The sequence below is a fragment of the Balaenoptera ricei genome, chromosome 6 (genome assembly GCF_028023285.1).
Source record: "Balaenoptera ricei isolate mBalRic1 chromosome 6, mBalRic1.hap2, whole genome shotgun sequence".
Lineage (NCBI taxonomy): Eukaryota > Metazoa > Chordata > Mammalia > Artiodactyla > Balaenopteridae > Balaenoptera > Balaenoptera ricei.
Window position 1 is genome coordinate 24,270,173 of NC_082644.1, and position 27,712 is coordinate 24,297,884.

Genomic DNA, 27,712 nt, shown 5'->3' on the forward strand with positions numbered 1-27,712 from the left:
TGCAATGCTATCATTTCAGTATTCATTAATATAAAAATTATTAATGTGCTATTTTACATTCTTTCTTTGGGGGAGGTATTAAGTCTTTTCTGACTAGCCACATTTCATGAGCTCAGTAGCCACATGTGGCTAGTGGCTTCTGTATTGGATAGCACAGGGCCAGACCAGTGTTCCATCTCGTTGTTGTTACTGGGTGGCCTCAAAAGGTTATGACACATCTTTGAAAGCTCTTGGTTTTTGTTGGTGGGACTTTGTTCCTGAACCCTCGATGCTCTGAGGCATTTAGGCCTGTAGTGGTGATGCGTTCCATCCATTTAGCCTCTTCTGGCAAAAGTGGTCCACGCCTCCCTTATATTTGTCCCAAAGCAGTCTTCTGCCAAGGTTAGGCCAGAACGCTTTAGTTAAAAGTGACAAATGATGGCTAGCAACTCCAGAATGTTGTGTCTCAGCATGTGTGCCGTTTAAGTCAAGAAGTACAGGAGTCTGTCATAGGAGGTGGGTTTTAATAAAGTATTGCCTGAAGGAAGGATGAAGATGGAAAAAGACAGCAGGTGGGTAGGACCAGGGTTGGGGTCCTCGGGGTGGGGGGAGATCCAGGGGCAAAGATGGTCTGTCAGTGAAATCCATTTCTGAATTGATTGTGGAACCACCATGAAATCCCCCTAGGATAGGCCTTAAGTTAGAAGCATAGAAAATTTCTGACACCCCCGCCAATTAGTGAAATGGAAAGGTGGTTTTGAGGTCAGCCAGACCCGAGTTTAAAATCCAGCCTCATTGTGTGGTTGGCGTTATGTTACTTTGGGAAAGGGGGACACGGGTTTGAGCCCTGGTCTAGGAAGATCCCACATGCCGTGGAGCGACTAGGCCCGTGAGCCACAACTACTGAGCCTGTGCGTCTGGAGCCTATGCTCTGCAACAAGAGAGGCCACGACAGTGAGAGGCCCGCACACCGCGATGAAGAGTGGCCCCCACTCGCCACAACTAGACAAAGCCCTCGCACAGAAACGAAGACCCAACACAGACAAAAAGAAAAAAAGAAAAATTTAAAAAAAAAAAAACAAAACACAATGCCATACACAATGCTTCCAAAACATGAAATATTTGATTATAAATATTTTAATAGAGGATCTGTATGATACAACCAAACAAGACCTAAATCAATGGAGAGACATATCGCATTCATGGATTGGAAGACTCAACATAATAAAAGGTCAACTTCCAACAGAATTTTTTTGTCAACATGGACAAGCTTATTCTAAAATGTATGAACAAAAGGTAAACGCAAAGGAACCAGAATAAGTAAAACAATTTTGAGAAAGCAGAATATAGTTAGAGGATATTAAGACCTACTGTAGAGCTATAAGTAAGACTGTGGTATTGGTGGAAGGATAGATACATAGTTCAATGAATAGGATAGAGAATACAGAAATAGACACATGCCAATACAACAAACTGTTTTTTTTTAACATAAGTTAAAAAGCGATATAAAAAGCAAAATCTCTAGTCCTTATAATAACCCTAAAAGGAACACAAATCTGTTAAATGACTAAGCAAGACCATACAGTTAGTGGCAGCACCAGAATCAGAACACAGGTCTACCTACTCTTGCTATGACTGAGCCTCTTCCTCTACATCTCCTAAATGTCACTCTGAGTTGAAGAGGGGAAAGAAATGGGAGACCACCGTGATGCCACATCCCTGTGCTTTAACCAGTATGTTTCCTTTATATACTGGACCATCTATTTCAGATTTTATTTGAAGCAAGTTTTGGCTTGCTTCAGTATGTATTTCATTTTCTATTTATTACCCTCTTTCATTCATGGCAGACAGGCTCTAGAGGTCCTGAGAATGTCTGAAACAAAGAATGCTATAAAACACCTTAGTAACTCTCGAAAATGCTAAGTGGACCCTGAATCAAAACTTCAAGTTTCAGAGAACTTACAGCCACTAACGATCTGCAAAACAAACAAATAAACAAACAAACAACCCCACACCCTAGCAACTCTCAACCTTGGATCAAACTACAATATGTTGGAAGAGGTATTATTGAAAAGAGCTTGAAAGGGCAGCCTAAAAGGCAAGGGTACAGAACATGGGCCATGACCCTGTAAAGGGGACATGGTTCATAATATTGTGAATCAAGGGGCTGGTTCACAATACTGGTTATGATGTTCAAAACTGTCAATCAAAGAGAGGTGCATTATTATACATTTGCTTGTTGCTATTGCTTTTCTGATTAGAAGATACAGAGTCACTTTAGGTAACTTCCATTTAATTTAATATTTATTTTCATTTTATATCCAGGTCACATTTTCTACATCAAAATATAATCATGCTGACTCCCCCCACCCCCTACACCCTCAGAGAAAAAAAGTGAAGAACTTTACACAACTTGAAAGAAAGATGGAATGCACAGAGAAGTTGCTACTGCACCCAAGTAACAAAGAACACAGAGAGACCAAGCAGTAGACATGTCAGAAGTGCACAGAAGACAGCTCAGGGCTCGCAGCAGGAAGGAGGAGGAATTAAAAGACTAAAGCTTTTAAATGCTATCACTTGTGCCACAAGATTACCCTGAAAAGGCAGATAGGTCAGAAAGCAGGACCAAATAGGGGATTTTCCAAAGGCTGCTATATAACAGAGTTTACAATATCCATAGATTATATATATAAAAAAGATTCCATACACAGAAGAGCTTTCTCTTCCCCACCTTGCCTTCAGCATCCGGTCAACACTTTAGAAACTTAAAACCACTGTTAGCATGTCCGAATGTAGAACCGATATAGGTTTTTTTCTTTCTTAAAAAATTGTATCCCAACTCTTTCCAACCAACAATTCTATTAATTATTTTAATTATGATTCCTCTGCATGGAAACCCAGTAAGGGATCATCAAGACAGGGCATCTCACTACTATCAGATCAATGCCAGTTGAGCAAAAGCTGCATGATTCTGTGTTACTCAGAGGGAGGGAGAACAGTAAGACACAGGAGTTGAAACTTATCCGCACCAAAGAGGAAAAGGAATCCCCTTTTCTAACCTATTCATTAAATAGGAAACAGCAGGTGGACAGGAAAACCCATCTGCTTAGAGCAGACCCAGAGGCACACCAAAGTCTAAAAACAAGCGCTCAGGAAAGCGTCTCGGCTCGGAGAGGAAGCGTCTTTCAGACCCTATCTTGTCCCTAGTTTGGAGATCAAAGCATTGTAACTTCAGATAGTGATACTCTGGAGGGGGTGGACAGGGAAGGTCTGAGAGACCCAAATAATGAGGACACTAGGCAGCTAAGTACACCACTACGTACAAATACACACATCAGTAAGAAAACTTCACCTCCAACCCTCAGCTACTTTAAACAAAGCATTGCAGTTCCAGGTTTTCGGAACAGGGGATATTTTAAAGTCTGTTAGCAGTTTAAAACATTGCAACACTGGCACAATATGTTACCTATTCTTTGTTTTTAATTACAGGGTAACACAGTAAACTCCAACACAAAGGTGGGGATGGGGGAGTGCAAAAGGAATAAAGAAAACAGAACCAGTATTTCACAAGAGCATCGAGCCAGCGATGAAGTAGCAGCTAATGCTTTGCAGAGTCTCGAGGGTAGAATTCGCTCAAGGTGCTCTGAGGGATTCTCTTCAGCATTTCTTTGGGGAAGATTCGGAGCAGTTGCCAGCCAATGTCCAAAGTCTCATAGACAGTGCGGTTTTCGTAAGGACCTTACAAAAAATTGAGATTAGATGAATAAAGGCCAAGTATTTCCAACTTATCAGCGTTATTCAAAATTTATTGTTATGGGTCTAGCACTGTGAGCATGAAGTATAAAAAAGAGACACAAAGCAGTCAGGTCTCCCAGGACTGGATGTGACCAAATGTGGAAATGAGGGTCTAGACAGTAAGTACCCCTGGGAATCAGAGAAAAGCGAGAAAGCCCGCAGGCGAGACGTTGGGCGCGTGCGTGCGTGCGTGCATGTGTGTGTTTAACAACGGGTGGGATCTAAAAACACTCCACGGAATAATGGAAACTAGACCCAGAGTTTTGTCCAGAGAGTAGTGAGAAAAGCAGTTTCCCAGCAACACAGGCTGACCTGAAGGAGGCTAGTACAGATACTTAGAAGGCCTTAAATGCCAATTAAGCACCTGAATAGGTCCACGTGAAAGTTTTCAAACTTGCTATTGCTATTATTATTTTTAATAGCAGCATCATTCTTATCCTGCAAATAAATCTCATTTTTTAACTAAGGAGTTAAGAGTGGCTAGAGTTCTGCATTCTTTTCTCTACCAGAAATTTTTTATCTTTTTAAGATATTAAGGTTCTGCATAAATTTTTTTTTTTTTTTTTTTTTTTAGAAAACCCAACAATCATATGTTCTGGGGATTTTAATGTTACTTAAAAAATGTATCACACAAATAGAAAAGTGCACAAATCCTAAGGGTGCAGCTGATGCATTATTCCAAAATAAACACATCGTTTGTAAGTATCACTGAGGTCAAAAATAGAGTTTACCAGCATTAGCAGGGGTGGCAGGGAAGAGACCAAACAAAACAGCTTGAAAGCCCTACACATGCTATGTAATAAAAACCATTATAGACTTTTTAACAGAAGAACAATCAATAAAATTAATACTAAATTTACCCCGGCAATGGCACATAGAGAGTCAGGGAGACTGGTGAAGATGCTGGCACTAACGGCCAAGGATGATGGGACAAAGGTCTGGACTAGGTCTTGGGACACAAAGAGTGGTCAGAGATCAGCAGCTTCAACATCGCCCAGGAACTTGTCAAAATACAGGCTCTCTGGCCCCACCCACACCTACCGAATCACAATCTGCACTTCAACAAGATCCCTGGTAGATTCAAAAGCATATTCAACTTTGAGAAACACTGGCCTGAGTTTTTTTAATAGGAATGAAAAGAGAACAGGATAAGATGTTTCAAAGGAGAACAATGGAAATTAGCAAATATTTGATGACTGGAGAATAAATGAAGAGGCTTAAGAATGCCCAATTCCTGAGCTTGGGCTAACTAGGGTAATGGTCATGCCAGAGGCAGACAGAAATTGAAAAGGGAATTGCTAGGCAGGTGGTCAGTTGGGAAAAGACTTTGGTTCTCACCACGCTGAGCCAGAGAGGATGGTGGCATAAACACAGGCTTCCTAGCTGGAGATGTGGGATTAGAGCTTCAGAAAGAGGGTAAAGGCTCATACATAGCAAGTTAGTCATCAGCATAGGGGAAAAAAAGCACAGAAAGAACACGTAATTAAGCCTTTGGGAACATTAACAATTAAGAAGCAGGAAGATAAGAAATCAGGAGGATGAAAACAGAGGGACTGGGAAAGTCCAAAACCCCCAAAGCCAGAGGAGAGCATTGCAGAGAGGTTAAGAGCGAGGAGAAGTGGCAATGGAGGTAGGAGAGCAGAAGGCCGGTTGTAAGGAAGATAAAAAATAAGACAGGAGCTAAATAAATGGATAAAGAAATTGAAGGTAGAGGGGAAGGAACCAGAGGGCTAAGAACAAAGACATGGCAGGCGGCTGGAAGAACCTCTTCTCTAATCAGAAGGAAAATTGTATGGAGACCAATGTAAATTCTCTCAGACTAGGAAAGAAGTCCTCAAAACTACATATGATGCTGTTTCTATTCATAGGAAAATAGTAATCTTACCCTGAGCAATGAAGTTCCTCTCAAACTTCTGCAGAAATTCCAAGTAAAGCACATCATCTGAGGTAAGGGCTTCTTCTCCAACTACGGCTTTCATGGCCTGCACATCCTTACCAATAGCATAGCATGCATACTAAAGAGAAAAAAAGGTTTACATGAACCTTTATAAATGGTAACGGTACTCTGGGCATTATAAGTGTATTGCTGTAGCTATCTTCACAGTATTTCACATTATTTCCAAACATAATTCACATATGCAAGTATTGGAAAGACTTTATTATACGGCAGTCTCACTAAGGAAGGAGTCTTCAGGCATGCAATACATAGACATTACTAACACTCTACAAAAAATACACTCCCTCAATATATCAATGAGCTTCCATTTTGTAGAGCATTTAAAAATCACAACTTACACAATAGGAGAAATCCACCTCTAAATTCTATTCAAAAAAAAATATCTGTGTTATCAGTAGGTTTATTTATCATTTCTACTTTAAGGTCAAATGTATTTTTCTTTAATTATGCTTGGTATACAATCTCAGGACTATAGAAACCAAGGATTTCATAGAATATACACAGCTGTATCCCTTAGCGTTCTGGTGATTGCCTAATATGTTAAACAAAAAATTAGTTGGAATAGTCTTTCAGAAATACTCTATAATAAAGGTTACTAATAAAAACTTAATCGTCTTATGCCTTTTTTATTTAAAAACTACCTCATACAGCATTAGAGGTGGGTTTCAAGCATGTGATCTTTAATCTTTGTCATGAGCAGTTATCCTCATGAAAAAGACTGTTTGGCTCTAATGAATGTTTCTGTATTCCAGTATTCTATATTATATATTCTATATTAAAATTCTACTTTGATGGGGGGAGAAGAAAAGTGATATGGAAGAAAGACAAGAGGTATAAGACAGCAGCATGAACTGAGAAAGTATTCATTTCTTTAAACACAATCCTGGAGAAAACATACGTACCAGCTGGTTAGATACATCGGCGTGATCCTTTCTGGTCATACCTTCTCCAATAGCAGACTTCATTAACCGAGACAACGAGGGCAGCACATTAATAGGCGGGTAAATCTTGGGTAAAAGGGGAAGGGGGAAAATATTATATTTAAGTACAAAATTCAAGCTTTACTGGTAGTAAAGGAGGATTTTGAAACTCATTTTTATTGCTTAAATTGCATAAAACTGCTACATTTGTTTCCTAGATGATTCCTAATATCTCTTCCTGGTAAGAAAAGGAAGTAAGAAACATTTTACAGGTTAAGATTTCTTTTTGAGAATCAAATCCAAAAAGTAAAATCTACAAAACAGTACAAGATTCTATTAAAAAACTGAATTTTCAACATCTGCCTACAATAGCAAATCCAAATGGTCTTCTGAACTCTGACTCGTAAAATCACACATAAAAAGATTAACAATAATTTCACCTAAAAGCTGATATCAGAAGCTGGCATCTACTAAAGAACCAATAAAAAATCTGTTTTTGATTATTCAGTCATAAAAAAGAATGAAATCTTGCTGTTTGCAACATCACGGATGGACCTTTAGGGCACTATGCTAAGTGAAATAAGCCAGACAGAAAAAGATAAATACCATATCATCTCACATATATGGGACCTTAAAAAACAAACAAAAAAATGTCAAGCTCACAGATAGAGAACAGACTGGTGGCTGCCTGAGGCAGGGGATGAGTGAGCCAAATGGGTGAGGGAGGTTAAAAGGTACAAACTTCCAGTTATAAAATGAGTAAGTCATGGGGATGGAACTTTCACAGCATGGTGACTATGTACGTTAATAATACTGTATTGCATACTTAAAGGTAGCTAGAAGAGTGGCTCTTCAAAATTCTCATCACAAGAAAAAAAGTGTTGTAACTATGTGAGGTGGTGGATGTTAAGTGGACTTATTGTGGTGATCACTCTGCAACATATACAAACATCAAATCATGACATTGTACACCTGCGACCAATGTAATGTTACGTCAATTATACCTCAATTAAAAAAAATTTAACAATAAAAGAAAAAGAAAAAACTCTGAAAAATCTGTTCTTGTATTAATAACAAAAGTGGTAGATTATACCGTTATGGAACAGAAGACCCAAAAAAGTTCTTTGACAACTCACTCCATTTTAAGGCATAATAAAGAAAGTGGAAATTTAATTCTTAATTCTGGCACTCTTTTCCACACCAGGATTTTAGTGTTACAGAAATGACAATTTTATAGCCATACTAAAAACAATTCAATTTGATATTTTCTAAATAAATAATTCCTAAGAGCAAAGTCAGAGTCACTAAAGAATAACTGAAGAATAGATCTGTAGGCTTAGAGCATCATTCAACTCTCAAATACCTGTCTGTTGTGTAGCTGTCTGTCCACATAGATCTGCCCCTCTGTAATATATCCAGTCAGGTCAGGGATGGGGTGAGTGATATCTACCAGAGAAAGACACCTGATGTTAGTTAAAGTGTCCATCTCATATAAACAAAACCACAGGAAGTCAATCTGCACTACTTAAAACAGTGCTATAGAAAATAGTTTCCTGTGATGATGGAAAAGTGCTTTATCTGTGCTGTCCAATATGGCAGCCACTGGTCAAATGTGGCTACTGAACATGTGAAATGCGGCTAATGTGACTGAAAAACTTTATTTCAAACTTTATCTGATTTTAATAAACTTTAGAATTTAAACAGCCAAATGTGGCTAGAGGTTACCGTATTGGCCAGTCTCACTTATTTGGTTGCAGCACAGTTAGACATGTGTTGGCACAAGTTACATTAGCTATCTTCATAAAAAGTACTATTTCTCCTAGTTATGCTCTCTCTCCCCCAAATATAAAGTTCCATTTTAAACACAAAGTTCATTTGCAGAGATTTGCCAATTTGATGTACACTGAGAGAACATTCTCAGTCCATAAGCTATCCCAGAGGGATACACAACATTTCAACATGGAAAATACGGAGAGGCTCAACAAGTTAAGCAACACTACACAGGCAGCACCACGCAGGTCCTACAGAGCAAGACATCTCTAAGTCTGTTAAATTACAGAGAGTAATTTTGTAGCTACTTCCTTGGAACAAATCATTTTCACATCAGGGGTAGTATTCAGACTGCCTGGGTTTTTTTAAAATTTATTAATTTATTTATTTTGGGCTGTTGTTGGGTCTTCGTTGCTGCGCAAGGGCTTTCACTTGTTGCGGTGAGCAGGGGTGGGGGGGCTACTCTTCATTGCGGTGCGTGGGCTTCTTGTGGTGGCTTCTCTTGTTGTGGAGCACAGGCTCTAGGCGTGCGGGCTTCAGTAGTTGTGGCGCACGGGCTCAGTAGTTGTGGCGCACAGGCTTAGTTGCTCTGCGGCATGTGGGATCTTCCCGGACCAGGGCTGGAACCCGTGTCCCCTGCATTGGCAGGCGGATTCTTAACCACTGCGCCACCAGGGAAGCCCCTGCCTTGGTTCTAAAGCCGCCACTTCCTAACTGTGACACTTTACCTCCCTGTGCCTCACACGAGAGCATCTAAAAAGTCGCTATGAAGATCAAATGAGTCAAAACTTACAAAACACTTAGAACAGTGCTCAGTTATAATGAGTTATGACTGTTTCTGAAAATAGTTTGAAAAAGTGTTTTTAAAAGACTGAGATAAAGACAAAAAGACACTAACACAAGGGGAATGCTGCAAGTCTCACCCGGGAGCTGCTGGGCACACCTCCAGGCAGGCGCTGCAAGTGTGCACTTACACACACATGATAAAACCAAGTAATTTTTAGCAAGTCTTTGATGATCGTTCTAGCTCTAGAGTCTCGTGGCATTTACCATTCGTGCTCCGTATCTGGCACTTTGGCTACCTTAAATTACTGATGCACAGACATTTAAAAAATATCCAACTAGAATGAGAGGCTTACATTAAGTAGAGCCCATACATTTTTTAAAAATTCGTTTCTTTCATCTAGACCAGTGTCCTGCAAATAGTAGACACTAAATACTAGCTAATAAATAAAAATTAAAAATTAAAATTACAAGAAAATTTTTCTACAAAAGAATAATAATTATGGGTAGTTTTGAAATGAAAAATTTTATTAGAAACAAATCACTAGGTAAGGTAAACTTCTGGAGGATAAACTCTCAAAAGAATTTCAACTCAAGAAGATAGATGGTCTTCTCTCTTCAAATCAAAGTCCTTACAACGATTAGGGATGCTATAATCCAAAGACCCAAAACTTACCATCGTTAGGCATGGTGAGAATAGGAATTTGAGTAATAGAGCCACTTCTACCTTCCACTCTACCAGCGCGTTCATATATTGTGGCTAAATCTGTATACATGTAACCTGGGAAACCTCGTCGACCAGGAACCTCTTCCCTGGCTGCTGAAACCTGACAGTGAGTCAAGGAGAACAGTATCACATACCAGAAAATAAAAATTAAAGCTTGGTTAGAAAACATTTGTTTGAACATGCCAAATTACAAAGTTGGAAATATCATCTTATTCGTTTTAAATATCACCTCTAGAAACGATTTAGAAAAATCTAGCAACATAAATTCAGATTATTCTGCAACAAAAATGTTGACAATTGGGGACCAGAAGTTTTTTTGCTAAAATCATACTGCCATAACACAAATCTTCAAATAGCTGGCTAGAAGAAAATCTGCTTGCAATTTTATAAATCAAAGGTAATACATTTTAAAACTAAGAGAACATTCTCAGTTCACAAGATTTCCTTCATGTTATGGATCTTGCCAGATTTACATAAGTTAATCCTGAAAAGATCAAAAGGGAAGGAAATACATATATCAGAAATCATCTGATGCACTTTACATACATTATTTAATTTAATCCTCACAACAACCCTATGAGGAAGTTAATGTTATTAACCCCAACTTACAACCGCAATCAAGGGCCAGATGATTTCCCTGGATCACCGCACAAGACAAGAATTGTAATAAATGGTCTTTCTCTTAGAGACATGCACACTAGAATATATGCATACATTTTAATCTACAGCCAACAAGAACTGTAAATCATTAAGCCCAACTTCTAACTGCTACTTTGGTTCCTCCAAGAGTATGCTCCAGCAGTGCTACTCAAAGCGTGGCCTGCCTGCAGACCAGCTTTTATCAATGTGAAAGGAGATAATGCAGAAAGCAAGATAAACATATAGAAAACTTTAGTGGCAATTTGATAGAATAATTGTCTGTCGAGTCTAATAATACTAATAAAAGGGTTTGTAAATTGTTTTTTTTTTTTAAATTTTCACTTTTCTAATACTTATTTTTACTGCCTTTTAGAAAAGTATCTGTGATGGATGGGAGAAAAGAAGTCCTTCAATGAAAAAGCACTGTAGCCGAGTGAGATATGATGATGGATCTTAGGGAATCTTAAGCTAGATATTTATATAGCCTGTCTCTTCAAAAGTCTTCTTCCCTTTTTTGCACACTTTAAAGAGCAAGTCACTCAAAATTTCAGTAACTTGCATTAGAACAAACACCCCACACTTCTGGATGGTAACTGCTAGAATCTTATATTGTTTCTAAATAATCACTGAATTTTCTGAAGGAAAAAAAAAGTTCTGAAGAGGGTTCTGCCACAGTATAGTCTTTACTTATGTAAATAAATAAAAATTTACATCATTAAAAATGGCATTCTTGAAAAGGGCTAAAAACTGACAGTCTGGACAGAGACAGAACTACCTGGGAGAGTAACTGATTAAATAGCTTGCATCATTTCCTCTCTCTAAGAATCCAGTCTTAATCAATGGAGACAGTGAGAGTATGATAAATAGGCTAATAATTTAAATCTCGTCCTCTAATCATTTCAACTAGGTTGACAAAAGTAATATTTTCTTTTCTGATTAATTAAGGTATTCTACTAATATATGAGCAATGCATTTTAAAAAACATGATTTAAAAAAAATTGAAAACTTGCACAGGGACAATATAACCCTGACAAGATAATTCATTTTAATTAAGAAAAAAATTACCTCTCGAAGTGCTTCAGCATAAGAACTCATGTCTGTTAGGATAACCAATACATGTTTCTCACACTGATAGGCCAGGAACTCGGCCGTGGTTAGAGCCAAGCGAGGAGTGATAATTCGCTCAATACTGAAATGAAACATTAAGTCCTACGTCACTCAAACAAAAAGGCCGAAAACAAAACAAAATGATTTCAGAAATAATAGTACAGTCTCCCTTTTAAAGTTTCACATAAATTGAGGAAGGTTAAGCAATTATTACTTTAAAAGTTCTTAAGTAAGGCAGAGTTCTTTTATGCATTTACATAATAAGAATTACTTAGTGCTACACAGCTAAATTGATTTACTTTATAAATGCCCCATAATTTCTCAGAACTATATAGTTCTCAAAACTGAGCAAGAAAGGAAGAGAGAGAGGAGAAAGGGATGAAAGAAGTAGGGGCCAGATTTTGCAGGTAAGAGGAAAAGGTCATTTATTGAGTATGGACTGTGTGCTAGGTAACTTACACAATTATCTCATTTCATATGCACAACAACTCTGTGAGACAAGTATTATTTATCACATTTTATGAAAGAAGACACTGAGCTTCACAGCCTAAGTGACTTACCCAAAACCAAATAACTTGCAAGAAGCAGAGCTGGAATTTAAATACGGTTATCTCATACCTAGGCCTGTGCAGCTTTCACTCTAATGTTCTACCTCCTTAGTGTAAGGTGACATTTTTGACCAGAAGGCTGCATGAATAGGGGGAAAACAGCTCTATTTGTTTACTTACGTTGGGTCGTTAGCCAAGTTCAAAAAGAGGCAGACGTTGTCCATTGAGCCATTTTCTTCAAAGTCAGATTTGAAGAACCGGGCAGTTTCCATGTTTACCTAAATGGCAATGACTTCATCAGTGCTGGGAGAAGAAAAATTCTCAATATTTTTTCTCTCTTTTTCTTTTTCCCCCCCAATATTTATTTCTGATGAAGGCCAAGCTACAGATCTGCACTGCTCCTTCTTTTAAAGGTTCAAGTACCCCCAAAACGTTCACAAAAGCCAACAGAGTAAACAGCTTGCTTTGGGCACAAAGGGAATTATTCTTACATTCCACAGTCAAATGCTAAATACTAATCTATGGTTTGCCCAAAATGCCAACTTGCAACTTCTCTGCCTAGAGATAAATCGAATAATATATGTGTAGTTTTCTACATTGTTCTAAGAACACAAGCACTTTTACATTTCATACTAAAACAGAAAAAGATAATACTTACACCCATAGCCGCAAATACAATCGCAAAATTTTCCTCACTGTAGTCCACTACATCTTTGGATTTTTTTACCAAACCAGCCTGGCGACAGATTTGAGCTGCAATCTGATGAGGAGTACAAAAGAACCAAGTTAAAATCTAAAATAATAGTTCTACAACAAAATAACTTTTACCCTAAACTTTGGGGAACTGTAATCATAAATGAAACTGGGTTGTCTTAAAGGGCTTTACCCAATGAAACTATTTTGTAATTTTTGCAGATTCCTAAGAGTAAGCAAGAAGTCAGATATGTGTGGATAGAGAGTCAATGTAATTGGATTATAAACAGTAACACTGGGCATTTACCTTGAAAATCCTATATTTGGTTTCTCACTAAGAGTGAAGCACTCGGAAATTCTTTCTCCTTAAATTTCATACCAAACAGATTCTAGGTCTCACCTCATTGTGCGGTAAGCCAGCAGCAGAGAAGATAGGAATTTTCTGCCCCCTAGCAATACTGTTCATGCCATCTATGGCCGAAATGCCGGTCTGAATCATCTCCTCTGGATAGATCCGACACTGAGGATTGATTGGCTGGCCTAATGCATTTCCAAAAGGGAAAATTTTAATATGTCTCTACATTAAGACTACAACCATATAAAGCATATAAAGCATTTCTTTCTACTCTTAAAAAATCAGTTATTTTTGAAATCTGAAACTGTTTAAATATTCTTTTCCATTAATCTTTTGTAGATTCACAAATTATATGGTAGTAAAGTGAAACGTAAGGTATAGCAAATAAGAGAGAAATCCTAATTTCAAAGCCAGTATGGCTTTTACATCTCAGATATATCCTGGTGATATTTTACAATAAATAAAATATAAAAATTTAAGATAACCTCTAGGAAAAATAAATTTATTAAATAATAAACAAAACATAATTAATCAAACATGGAGTATGCTGGTTATCTACTTAAAGTATCATAAAAATCACCCTTTCTCTAACAAAGGTGTAAGATAGGTAGATGCTATTTTCCCCAAAACACAGAAATCCATTTTCTGTCCCTACCCATGATATCAAGGAAGTCTTCAGCCAGTACAACAGGACCTCTGTCGATGGGTTTTCCTGAGCCATTGAATACCCGACCTGGTAAACAGTAACGAGACAGTACAGAGTGGACAATGACTCAAATGTTCACAATCTTTAAAAAGACTTCATGGAAATACGTTAAAAAGGAAGCAGATCTCTGCTCAGCATGAATAATAATATCTGTTTACCAAGCATATCCTCAGACACTGGCGTTCGGAGAATATCCCCAGTAAACTCACAGGATGTCTTCTTGGCATCTATACCTGAAGTCCCTTCAAATACCTATCAAGAAAGAAAAGTAAACAGAAGGGTAAAGGAAATTTAGATCATAAGCGCTTAAGATTTATTTGTCAGCCCTTATAAAGTAAAATACATCAACGTATATACTACTTGTAGCCTCATGACTGAAGAAGTGTTCATGGTGGACGATGAACCAAACTGTCAACCTCTTACCCAGAGTCATTCCTGCAGGCCAAATCCATCAAGCAAGCTAAGAATGGTTTTTACATTTTTAAAGGGTTGTTTTTAAAAAAAAAAGGAAAAGAAAGCATAAGAACATGCATCAGAGACCTTAGGCACAACCCTCACAAAGTCTAAAAAATTTACTATCTGGCCCCTTACAGAAATTCTGCTGACCTCTGCTCTAGATTACTTTTTAGGGCAATATGTTATTTGAGAAAACTGGCACTTCCTATAATCAGTAACATTAAAAACTAGGAATTATCAGAGACAATTTAAAGGAGTAGACTCAGATCTCGTTTTGGTTTCAGCCCATAAGCTCTGAATTCTACTTTTCATCTCTCCCCTTCTATGTGACTGTTTCATTTTATCCCTTAAAAAATTTTTTTTAAAAAGCCATTTTACCAGTGGAGCTATTGGGCTAGAATGGATATTGGTGGCTGGCATTTAGCAAGAAAACATGAAAAAATACTTTTCTTCCCTCACAGCCAGTAAACAGTCGGGTCCCTGGCTTAAGATTTTTCACCTTCATGATGGTGCAAAAGCAATACACATCTGGTAGAAACCGTACTTCAGAAAAATCACATGAGAAAAAAAAAAAAAAATCACATGAAATATTTAACATTTTATTATAAAATAGGCTTTGTGTTATATGGTTTTGTGCAATCGTATGCTAATATTAAGTGTTCTGGGCACCTTTAATGTAAGCTAAGCTAAGCTATGATGTTCGGTAGGTTCTGTGTACTAAATGCATTTTCAACTTATGATATTTTCAGCTTATGATGGGTTTATCAAGATGTCACCCCACCTATAAGTTGATGAAGATCTGTATACTTATGTGATAATTACTAAAAAGAACTATTGGTGTTTCTTATGTTTGTTGTGATCAGAAAAACGTTCAACTGGCCAGGTTTTGAAAGCGATGCTTACCTGAACCACTGCTTTGGAACCACTAACTTCTAGAACTTGTCCACTCCTCTTCGTGCCATCAGGTAGTGTTAAGTGCACAATCTCAGCATATCTGGGAAACTAAACAGGAAAAAAATAAAGGCTCAATAACCAACATTTTAAAAGCTCCTCAAGATAACTCTATATGCTCTATGTCTTTCACAGCATGTATGCACATGCAGACCCCACACCTCCCCGAAGCACACAGGTATACATCCAGAGTTTAGAATATCCTCAGGTAGTTTAAGTCCTTAGAACACTGATCACTGGCACATATACTGGCAAACACAGCATAAGGTACAGAGAGAAGGATCTTAAATCTATGAAACCACGGCAATTAAATTCTTTCCTTCTGTGTGTATGTTTTTAAGCTTTGAGACTACAGAAAGTTAAAAAACTATGTTCCCACTACTCAGAAATGATGTTTGCTTCTGGGCTGTGTAATCACCTTGTGCCTTGGGAGGACAGGAATAAAATGCAACTGAACAATAAAATAATTACTATTATAATAAATAATGCTAATATTCCCTCCTCAATCTAATTCTCCTAACCAGAAATGTATTCCTCTAATCCATTTTTAATATTTTAAATTGCATGTTTCCAAAAATATACTGTAGTGTTTCACTTACCTAAATGGCAACATACTAAATGTATCATCCTGCAACTCGTTTTTTTCCCACTTCACCGTATGTTTTGGATCTGTCATAGTCATATTTACCTTATTTGATTAACAGAATCTTTTGAAAAATGCATCACTACGTTGTGTGATGTGAAGGAAAACATCTGCCAATGCATCTGTGAATCAACACTGACTGTAGGACACTTGATTCTGGAGATGCTAATATGAATAAATGGGCATCTAGAATCAATGTTAGAACAGATATAGCTAAAATAAAATCAAGTGACACTACATTTTATTCAGCTGTTCTTCTACCACTGGTGTTCAAGGTTGTTCCAAATTTAAACTACTACAAACATGCTGCAATGAACATTCTCACATGTGGGCCCAAGTTTCCCTAACGTAGCTGGTTCCGTAGTGGTGGGCTATAGGTTGTGTCCATTGTTATGTGAAATTACTCTGCAAAGGAACCTGTTACTTTACAAACTCCCTAGTAGGATAGAAAAGTATCTTTTCCCTACATCTTTGCCAATCTTACATTATTAAACTTTAATTTTTACCATTTTGATAAAATAAAAAATAGTACCTTTCAATTTGCATTTTCCTGATTCTACTAATATTGAGCATCTTTTCATGTTTACTGACAATTCAGACTTCATTTCCTATAATGGCCTTATTAATAATATCTTTTCCTCGCTTTTCAACTACATCTGCTTCTTCTTATTTACTTTTAGGTAAGTTTCATAGATTCTGGATATCAATCCTTTTGCGAATATCTGCTCCCAGTCTTCCTTGTCTTTTAATTTTGTTTATGGTATCCTATCATACAGAAGTTTTTGCAATAAAATGACTTGTTTTCCTTTATGATTTGTGTCTTTTGTGTAGGAAAACCTTCCAATCTGAAGTCATAAAAATGGCCTTCTATACTGTCTTCTAATAGGTTTTTCATGTTTTGGTTTTTAATCCATCTGGATTTATTTTTGGTATGTAATTTTTTCTCATTTTTATCTTTATTTTTCATACAGGAAGCCAAATACCCCAACAATATTTACTGAGTAGCACAAATGTAATTTGTGCTACAAGTAGCACGACTTGTAATGTAGCCTTTATCATTTACCAAGTCAAATTCTCAGGTGTGAGGAGAGTTGGTTTTAAGAATCTTAACTTTGCTCCACTGAAATATCTGCTTACTCCCTCACCAAATCTTTATTCTTACTCTATTTCTAACTGATTTTGTTACCTGGAGAGAATCAACAACTTTTCTATTCTGAGTCTTTTCATTCATGAATGTGGAATCTCCAGTTATTTGAAGTCTTCTTTTATGTCTTTCAACAAAGTTTCACAGTTTTTTGTAAAAAGTTCCTAATTATTCTAGTAGTTACTTCTGGCATACAAAACACTACTGATTTCTATAGACATCCTCTGTATCCGGCAACACTGTTTTACACCATTGTTTCTAATAGTTTGTCCACTGAATGACTTGTGTTTTCTGTTTAGTTAATCATACTACCAAGAAATGATGACAGCTGTGCCTCTTCCGTTTAATCCCTTTTCCCCACGGCATTGATTAGGGTCCAAGCACAAAGACAGAACAAAGATGGATAGTGGTGCTGACAACAGGGGTCCTCATCTTGGTCCTGATTTAAATGGGAATGTTGCTAGAGTCTCTCCTTAAGTACGCTGTTTGCTGTAGGTTATGGTGGATATCCTTAAAGAGGTTTTAAAAGTTTGTTCTATCCCTTATTTCTAAGACCACCTTCTTCTTTTGTTTTGTTTTGTTTTTTAGAAACAAGTAATTTTATCAGGTACATATTCCGTATTTACTGAGAAGAGTGTAAGCTTTTTCTAGCTTAATCTATGAATGACCTGAATTATACTGACATTTGCTAATATCATCTTTGTATTACTGGGATAAATTCTACTTTGTCATAATTCTGTTGAGTTTTTAAAGTGTATTTTTGCTAATATCCAATACATGAGAACATTTTTATTAAGAATTTTGGAATCTGTGCTTGTAAATGAGACTAGCTACACTGTTTCTTTTCTGATACTAGCCTTTGTCTGGTTTGGGAATCAAAGATGTGCTACCTTCAGAAAATGAGTTGGACAGCAGTCTCCATCATCATCTATTCTGATACAATTTGTATAAAATTATCTATTCCTTGATCCTATGTGTATGTTTTAAGTTAAAAACAGGAGCCAAAAACTAAAAACAAACAAAAAACACTCTAAATCTGGTGGTATAAAGCCATTCTTGCAACTACATAAACTTTATTTACCAGTTTTTCCTCAGCTGGAGTTATACCCCAAACAAACATTCAATAAAACTTTTTCAGCTTTCTTAAAATTACTTCCCCCAAGATGTTTTCTAAGTCCTTCTCCCTATTGACTCTCATAGCATCCTGCACTCACCCTTCATAGCACTTACCAATTAGACACTTATGTATTTGTATTGTGTATTTTTGGTGCTGAGTTCAGCACTTAACATAGTTGAAGCATGAATATTTTTAACTGTTTTTGAAAATATATTTACTAATATAAAAACTTCATATTTTTAAAATATGAGTCAAAAATTTTATCCAATAAAAAGTATATAAAAAAGAAGAAATAAAGGACAAAGAAGCAAATAATGCTTTCAATACTTCCCCCCAAAATAAAAGTGTATGCTTCATCCTTTCACAAAATATTAATGGGCACCTGCCTTAAACCCTGTACAACTTGTATACTGAGGCTTTGAATCAAACTGCAGACTAGTATGAAACTGGCCAGGAGTAAGCTATATGCTTAATCTTGCAATTAATTTGTATAGGTACCTTGTCATGCACAAAAATATCTTAGTGATAAAGCTGAAGAGACAGTGCACTTTGCCCTTTCTTTTAAGAAATGGTTTTCAATTTATTTTCTGCTTCCAGGGGGGCCACATGCCAAACATACTTCTGCCATTACTTCTCTCCACAAACTAATAACTGTGTACCTTTCCCCCTCATCCACTCCCAACAACAACCAAAGCAGAATTACTGTTCTACAGAGCATATTATACAAATTATCTCCTCTGAAGATATTTTAATCACTGAACTCAGGCAGGAGGCTTCACCCAGGGTGAAGTCTATTCAATTATAGACTATATTCTATGCCTCTTTTTCTAAGATAATTCTTATGTATAGGTGTGGCTAATAAAAAAACCCATGTAACTAAAGAGTCTTTCAACAAACTGAATAAGTAAAAACTATTCTCTGCTTTATGGTTTTAGTCACTGTTGAGATAATCTGTTGTTTATTCATTACTTGAATACCAGTGTCAGGCCCTCAAAGACAAAAGTAACATTGTTTACTCACTCAAAGACCTTAAAATTTAGTAGAGAAGACAAAAATGTAACAAGTAGTTAGAACACACAGTAGTCTATGACAAGAGCCACAAGATACCGTATATCTAAATAATATCCTACAAGTCATAAAACACACAAATATTACTGTTGTTTTCCTAATAAACCTGTGAGGTATGACTAACAAACAAATAAAATTTTAAATTTTACAGACAAGGGACTCAAAGCCACAAACAGAATCCACAACAGATCCAGTACTAGAATCCCATCTTCTGACTTCGGACCTAAAATTCTTGTCTCCATACAGCACTGACATTCCGACCAAGGAATGGCTTAAAAGAATCATAACAGGGGCTTCCCTGGTGGCGCAGTGGTTGAGAATCTGCCTGCTAATGCAGGGGACACAGGTTCGAGCCCTGGTCTGGGAAGATCCCACATGCCGCGGAGCAACTGGGCCCGTGAGCCACAACTACTGAGCCTGCGCGTCTGGAGCCTGTGCTCCGCAACAAGAGAGGCCGCAATAGTGAGAGGCCCGCGCACCGCGATGAAGAGTGGCCCCCGCTTGCCACAACTAGAGAAAGCCCACGCACAGAAACGAAGACCCAACACAGTCAAAAATAAATAAATAAATAAATAAATAATTAAAAAAAAAAAAAAAAAGAATCATAACAAAAAACTTAAAGTGTACTAAACAGTACTTAATACTATGCTTTTAACTTCATAAATGGTTAGACGATAATGATAGTGGTATTACCTTAACATGATCTAAGATCACTAGTGGACCATTAACTCCTGATACCGTCTTGTATGCTGGAAAGAAACACAAGAAAGTCAGTTCTTGTCAAACAGGACAACAGTCTAAATGATCTCTCTGGTATTACCAAAAAGAACCTCTCTCTACTTTATCGTATCTATTATTATATGGAACACTCAAAAAGTATGAAATTTTTCATTGAATTGATAAAATATGCCTGCATCTGTACAACTTCTCATAATCCCCTTCATCAAACCAAAAACATGTTTAATTCTTACTATAAGTCACATTGTTTCAAGGACCCAGAATACAAAAACAAAGGTAAAGAGGGAGAGTTCCCACAAGAGTTCACAATTTTATATGGAGAAGGGGGAGGTAAGGGCTCTACCAGAGGTGTGCTGAGGGTCTGTGGGAGCACAGGAAAGACCCTGCAATGGTTCTCACTTAGAAGAGAAAAGAAAAAGCTTTACAGAAAAGGTAGCACTTAGCAAAGTAGATAGAGAAGGAGAAGGGAATCCTTAACTTTAAGCAGAAGTGACAAAACTCACAAAAGAAATCTGACAAAATGTAGTCTGTTAAGATAAAATGCCATGATTAAATAGTATCATAAAAACTATGAAAAAAAAAGGAGTTTATGAAGGGGGATGGAATGAAAGGTCAGAGATCATATAAGTATCCTTTAAAAAAAAAAAAGTCAAACGTTACTGTCATTGTAGAAGCTTATATTTTCTACAGCAAATTATGCCCTAGCAACAAACTACCCAAATCTCTCATTTTAGAAAGGAGGTAGCTGTCATTGAATTGTATCACACCTACATACATGCCGAGTATAATGAATGGTAATCAGGTATAAATCAGAACAGTCAGGAAAGCAATTCTAACAATGTCAGAATTAACTAAATTTCATGATCAGAAAAGCTGAAAAAACAAATGAAGTAAGTGTTTACAAGACCTAAAATAATGTATAAGAAGCTGTCAACCAACTGGGAATTTTTCACTTGCTTGATTTCTTATGATGTCTTAGACAGAAATTTCTGGCATGAATGTAGACTCCCAAGAATGAGGAAACCATTTAATAACCAGTCTGTCCATTCAAGGGGCTTCAGAATTTAAAAACATAATTTCTTTAGCCAGGAAGCAAGTGCCCTGGAAGAAACACTGAGACAGGGCAGGCGAGCACTGTCACGAACCCTAGTCTTTCATACTGAGGACCTTTAAATCCTCACACTAAATATTTGCTTGAATACATTTGTAATTGTAATGATCAACAGAGGCTCCGAATTACTTCTTTGTTTTTCAACCTGAGATAAAAAGTAAGTCACAAATTTTAAATGTTAAGTTACTTGAATGGATGGCAATGTAAACAAATTAATCATGCCTCCAAGATTATTAAAAATATCCCAGTTGTTGTGGCTTCCCTGGTGGCACAATGGTTGAGAATCTGCCTGCCAATGCAGGGGACACGGGTTCGAGCCCTGGTCTGGGAAGATCCCACATGCCGCGGAGCAACTAGGCCCGTGAGCCACAACTACTGAGCCTGCGCGTCTGGAGCCTGTGCTCCGCAAGAAGAGAGGCCACGATAGTGAGAGGCCCGCGCACCGCGATGAAGCGGGGCCCACGCTCGCCGCAACTAGAGTAAGCCCTCGCACAGAAACGAAGACCCAACACAGCCCAAAAAATAAATAAATAATTAATTACAAATAAATATCCCAGTTGTCATATATTCTGCTACTTTTATGTTAATCCTCCCCATTGTTTTAAAATAATCTAACACTCTTAAAAATAAGTCCTACCCCTAAAACAATTTCTTCATTGTTCTCTTTTATTTTATTTTTATTTTTGGCCTCGCCACGTGGTTTGCAGGATCTTAGCTTCCCGACGCCATGGCAGTGAAAGCGCCATGCGAGTCCTAACCACTGGACCTCCAGGGAATTCCCTCATTGTTCTCATTTTAAAAGAATCCAAATATGTTTTCAATTACTTTCTAAAATTGCTATGTGGATAGGCAAAGTGAACTACATTAGAAACATGTTTTCTTGGCACCCAGGTTTTAAAACTATAGAAACACAGACTTTTTCAAAACCTAAACAGCTGGGAATGGGCGTAGGGAGTGGGCCAGTGGGGGCGTGGGAATTCAGTTTTGAGATTTACAGGCAACTGTTTTGAATAAAATGTAACATCAGTAAAATGCTTCAGGTTCTGAAATTCTCTTTACTTTCTGGACAAGATTTGCATCTCCTTTGAACTTTTAACCTCTACAACAATGATCCTTTAGAATCTCATGTTTAAATTCAAGCCCGTTCAAATTATGAAGTTTTGCCAGTCACAAGGCAAAAGCATGACCAAGAAAAAAGAAATGCTAGTCATTGCTTTTCCCGGAAACAGTGAATCAAGTTGATTTCAACTATAGAAGATTCTACTTCATCAAAAGCAGTCTCTAAATTTGCAGCAATGTATGTAGCCTTTAAAAAAGCTAGTAACCATTGGAATTAATTAATAACAAAACTACCAATACACATTTAAAAAGTACTTGTCAGGAATTCTTTTTTAATCTCCATAACAGGTCTATGAGTTAACAAATATTATTCCAAGTTTTACAAGAGAAAAATGATTCTCAGAAATTAAGTAACTTGCCTAAGGATCTAAACTTACATAGTCTGCCTCCAGTCACTTTTTCCTTGACTCTGTGCTACAGCTCAAATTCTAAAAGTGAACTGGTCATTTTTTGTGGTCTGAGGCACTCTTGTATCATTACTGAAAAACATTCTTTCTCTAGTGGGGGTGTAGCCACTAGAAAAGTTAAACCAGTAAAGGAAGAAACTACTGGAGATGCTTCAGCAGTTTTCTGTCACTGGAAAGCATGAGGAGACCACTTCAGATACAAACCAGAGGTTAAGCAACATGCTTGGTTTAAATTAAAATGGGATGCAAACTAAACTAATAAATGTTATAATCCAAACTAAATAAAAAATATTACCAAACGAAAACTGCTTCACACTTTACAGAGCATCTTCAGATAGGTTACCTTTTCAGTTTCACAAAACACTGGGAGGTAGGCAAGGCTGATAGACCTACTCCACACTTAAACTACATCTATGAGAAATCTGTTACTAAATGGAAGAGCCAAGATTAAAATTATTTTTGTTTGTTTGTGGCCCACCCCCACCAATTCTAGGTTTATACTCTATGACCCTTAGTCTCCAGTATAACTTAAAAATATGGAGATAACACAGTTCCTAGCACTTGGACTACAAATAGGGAGTAGAAAACAGTTTATATACAAACTATAGCTCCTTTCCACAATAGTAAAACTACTGGGGGGGAACAAGCAGAGAAAATAATATCAAATACCACATTTTATCTCTCAACAATATTTACCCAGCTTTTCTCACCATTAGTATTAACAGCCCAAAGCAGAGACAACACTTTAGATTAAAGCTGCCAAAGACATAAAGCTGTTCTTCAAAAAGTCAATACCCATTCACAAATTACATAAATATTTCTGTTTACAAACAATAATGACCACTCTTCTCTTGAAAATTCCAAATGAAGAAGAACTTGGGTCTGCAGGGGATGATCAGAACTTCTGAAAACACAGCAGACACATGTTTACATCTTTGATCCTGAATATTTATGGAGACAATAAATATTTATGGAGTAACATTTAAAACCCAAAATCTACAAAGATTTTAAGAAGCACATATTTTGTTAGATGACATCCTCTTCCTCCTATAGGATATGAGATTGTTCAACAGAACTAACACTACTTAATGATTGTGAAACTTTCAAAGAGAAAATTTGACAGCTGTTGCACAATAAGAGATCTAGTCCTTCAGCCTCCACCTTATTAGCAAAACAAAACCAGAACAATCGTCTTCTATTGTGCAAGAAAAGTAAAGACCCACACTTTGTAGTGGGCAAGGAGGGAGAGGTTCTAGAAAAAGGCAGGCCGACCATTCCTTTACTGGACTTTTCACTGAGGCTAACTCTGCTTTATGACATAAGAAACGTAAGATTAGTTGATCTAGGATCTCAAGAACAAAGGAGATTATCTAATCCAAAATGTTTAACATCCAAAAGCTCTGCGTATATTATTGAACCTTGCTCAAAGTTTAAAAGGAAATCAAGTTTTCTTTCCTTGTGACTTTAGAAATTCAACTAATGTGCTCAAGATTATTTCAAGCCTGCATATCTCATTTTCCATCTCTTGTTAACGGCCCCATAATCCTGAAATTTTTTAAAACCAGGATCCAATTTGTACAGTGGAGCTGCCAATATTCCATTCCTTTGTTCAAAAAGCACACATTAAATAACTATAACTTTTTACCTAGGATGGTAACATCCATCTTTAATCAGAAAAATTAAGAAGTTAATATTTATTCAGAAGCAATTAAGTGTGTTAACTAGAATCAAGAATGTGGCAATACAGGAAAAAGATGACATTCAAATGCAGTTAGCTGTTAGCCTAAGTATGATATCATTTGTGCTTTTTAGAATAACCCAGACACAGAAGTGAAACTCAAACCAAGTACCCCAACTCCCTACTCCGGTTCCATCCACATTAAGGATCCATATACTAAACTATTAGAACAAGGGGTTTAAATGCAAGTTATACAATTACAAAACACAATGCTTCTATGTGCCAACACTGCGCTAGGCACTGAGGATACAAAAAGGATTCCTGAACCCTAAAGTTTCAGTTTTAAGCATTATGTCGCAACAATCTTGTCAGGAGGAATCTCATCTGGAGAAGTTCTTCAGTCACTGGCTAAGCACACACAGAATGTTGAGAAATCATACTCATCTCCCTTAAGGGTTTACAACCTCAACCATGGAGTACTCTTTAAACTATGTTATTATTTCAATTGATACTCTGAATTGAGATTGAGTGAATAATTATATGGAAAAATGACTACTGCCCCTTATAATCTTTTTCTAGAAGCACCACTAATGTCTATCTGTTCTACCCAAAGAACAGCAAAGCATACAAATGCAATTCATAAAAGAGTATTTGTAACTGTTAGGCACAAATTTATTGTCATAAGAATACAACATCTGTCAATTTCTTGAAACATTCAGCTCATGTAAACTCCGAACAGGCATTCTCTAATGCAAATAATTCCCATTACAGAAAGCACATGGCGGGGGGGAATAAATTAGGAGTTTGGGATTAAAATATATACACTACTATATATAAAACAGATAGCCAACAGGTAACTACTGTATAGCAGAGGGAACTATACTTAATATCTTGTAATAACTTCTAATGGGTAAGAATCTAAAAAAGAATATAGATACATATATAATATATATAACTGAATCACTTTGCTGTACACCTGAAACTAACACAACGTTATAAATCAACTATATTTCAATTAAAAAAAAACCACATCTCTGCAAACCATAGAATCAAGTCTTTTCTTTCTTCCTTACACTGCAGTGCTGTCACATGACCTTACCCAGTGACTGATGAGGATGGGATCAGTCAGGCAGGAGAGCGCCCAGACTGAAACCCTTCATCTGAAATTCTTTTTAACCAATGAGCCACCCACCAAGAGGTACTGTGGCAATTAACGGGTGCAAATACAGTCTCACCACCTTGGAAAACATCAGGTGCTTTCCTAAGTTTTAAAGAGTCTACTTCCAGTGCTCATCCCCGGTTCCTAAGGAAACTGTTAAGAGGTCTGATGCTACACAATTTCATTGTTTAGTAATCAAGAACCATTTCTTTCAGAACTGCTGAACAGTCCACTTAAGCCTGATTTATTAAGGTCTTTTTACAATCACAACACTTAAACGTGCTTATGCATATGCTTTGCATATATGCTACATAATATGGGCAAAGCTGCTTGTCTTCCCCAAGATAGCCTTGCACTCAAGTTAATGGCAGAAAAAGGTCCAGCAAGAATTAAGAAACCTGGAATTTTCCTGCTCTGCCAGTAATTAGGGGTCTAAAGCCTGGCAAACCCTGTCCTTTTCAGAACCTTAGGCTTCTCACTGTAAAATGAGAGAGTTAGACTAGATGACCCGCAGGGTACGTCTCAGCTCTAGCTTTCTCTGATATCTAGGTGTCCTCCTGCGGAGCAGCTTCTCCACTGAACAACATTTCCCTCTGGCTGTGGGCCTGACCTCCATCCACGAAAGGCCTGAGCACGTCAGCGATGACACTACATCGTCCCCCTCGGCAGGAGCTCAGGACCTGCCCTGAGGTCCACACCCGAGGCAGGGGGAAGGCGAGGGGCGGTTCCCTCGACCCCTGCAGATCCAAATGAGGTCAGCAGAAAATTAGGATAAGAGTGGCAAGAAGTGGCCTTCGCTCAGAGACAGGAAGCAAGCGCCTGAGCATGCTCCAGCCTCGGGAAACTGGAGAGGGTGGGGCAATAGCCAGGAGACCACCAACCCAGGAAAAAGTTCCCGTTGGTGCTCTTCCCCTTAGCCCAACCCTGGCACGGAAACTAAGGTACACTCAAATCGCCTTATAGAGAGAGACGTCGGAGTAGGGGGACGCGAGAGGGAAAAACAATCCCCCCATCCCACCCCTCTGGCTAAGCAGGTGAGTGGGAGCAAGGGGCTGGGCTAAGAGCAAAGACAGGATTCGTCTTGCTCTCTGATACTCACTGAGACGAGGCTGGGAGAGGTAGTTCCGGCTAACTGCCAGCGCCTGTTCTCGAGACCCCGCCATGGGCCCACTGGTGGGTACAGGAAGCTCAGGCGCGGCCCCGTTCACGATGCCCCGCATCACCCTTAGCGCCATCTTGTCTCCTCCGTCCCGACTGGCCCTGCAGCGGCCCCGCGCAGGCGCAGATATAGCTGGGGCAGCCCGCGCCCCGCTCCGCCCATGCGCGCTGAGGAGTCCCCGCCTACTGAGCTGCACCCGGCCCGCGGCCTCGTGACTTGGGCTCCGCGTGGGCGGGGCTAAACCCGCGCCCTCCGCGAGAGGAGCTGACCAGCGTGCTGGGAGGAGGACGCCGTGCCAGGGAGAGGGATCCAGAGAAAGGCAAGAGTTAAGGGAGAAGGAGAAGAAAGGAGGGAGAGGGAAGAAAGGCAACTTAGTGCAAGAAAACGTCAACGGCCTTTCATGACATTGAATGAAGAGAACTCAAGTTCTAAAAAAACACTTTGAAAAACAGAATCTAAAACCTCTTCTAGTGGATATTAACGTGGGGAACCGTGTGCCATCATTTCTCTCACTTTATCATCTTCCTTTCCAATACATTCACTCATGTGTCCATTCAAAAAACATTGGACTGTTTTAGGGTGGTGGTAGTGGTGTGAAAGACAAAGTGGGATGTATTTGAAAACTATTTAAGGGATAGAACCGATGCAAGAATGATTAGCTGGCTGTGGAAGGTGTCAATCCAGGCTTGGGTCCTGAGTGATTGGTTGATTGTGTTGTTGTTTACTGGGTAGAACACAGAGAAGGAAGTGAGGAATTTTGCTGGTGGTAGAGGAGGAAAAGAGAAAAGCTAATTGTCTGGGGATCTGTTAAGTTTCCTGTGGAATATTCAGAATGAGATTTCTATTCAACTAAATAGGTAACTATCCCAGGAGAAGCTATCTGGGCTAAGTCAAGATCAAAATTTATAACTTATCACCATGTTAGTAATATGAAAATAGAAGAGATAAGCCAGAGAGTGTGTGATGTATTGTGGAAGATACTA

At 38.0% G+C, this 27,712-nt stretch overlaps 1 protein-coding gene across 1 annotated transcript; it reads right to left on the reverse strand.

Moving 5' to 3' along the window:
- Positions 1 to 1,100: 1,100 nt before the first annotated feature.
- On the reverse strand, positions 1,101 to 26,845 carry LOC132368250 (V-type proton ATPase subunit B, brain isoform). Its single transcript, XM_059927040.1, has 14 exons — positions 26,670 to 26,845; positions 20,052 to 20,107; positions 15,339 to 15,437; positions 14,138 to 14,231; positions 13,929 to 14,006; positions 13,319 to 13,458; positions 12,884 to 12,985; positions 12,406 to 12,503; positions 11,636 to 11,759; positions 9,881 to 10,031; positions 8,015 to 8,097; positions 6,634 to 6,738; positions 5,660 to 5,789; positions 1,101 to 3,717 (listed from the first exon to the last, which is right to left on the reverse strand). The coding sequence occupies exons 1-14, from the start codon at positions 26,803 to 26,805 to the stop codon at positions 3,578 to 3,580; spliced, it is 1,536 nt and encodes a 511-aa protein (XP_059783023.1). The 5' UTR covers positions 26,806 to 26,845; the 3' UTR covers positions 1,101 to 3,577.
- Positions 26,846 to 27,712: the final 867 nt, after the last annotated feature.

Coding starts and splice junctions, on each gene's coding strand:
- LOC132368250 (XM_059927040.1), bottom strand. CDS start 26,805: ATGGCGCTAAGGGTGATGCGGGGCATCGTGAACGGGGCCGCGCCTGAG. Junction 12,504..12,883: donor TTGTATTTGCGGCTATGGGT/GTAAGTATTATC, acceptor ATTGCCATTTAG/GTAAACATGGAAACTGCCCG. Junction 5,790..6,633: donor CCGATGTATCTAACCAGCTG/GTACGTATGTTT, acceptor TTTTCTCTTTAG/TATGCATGCTATGCTATTGG.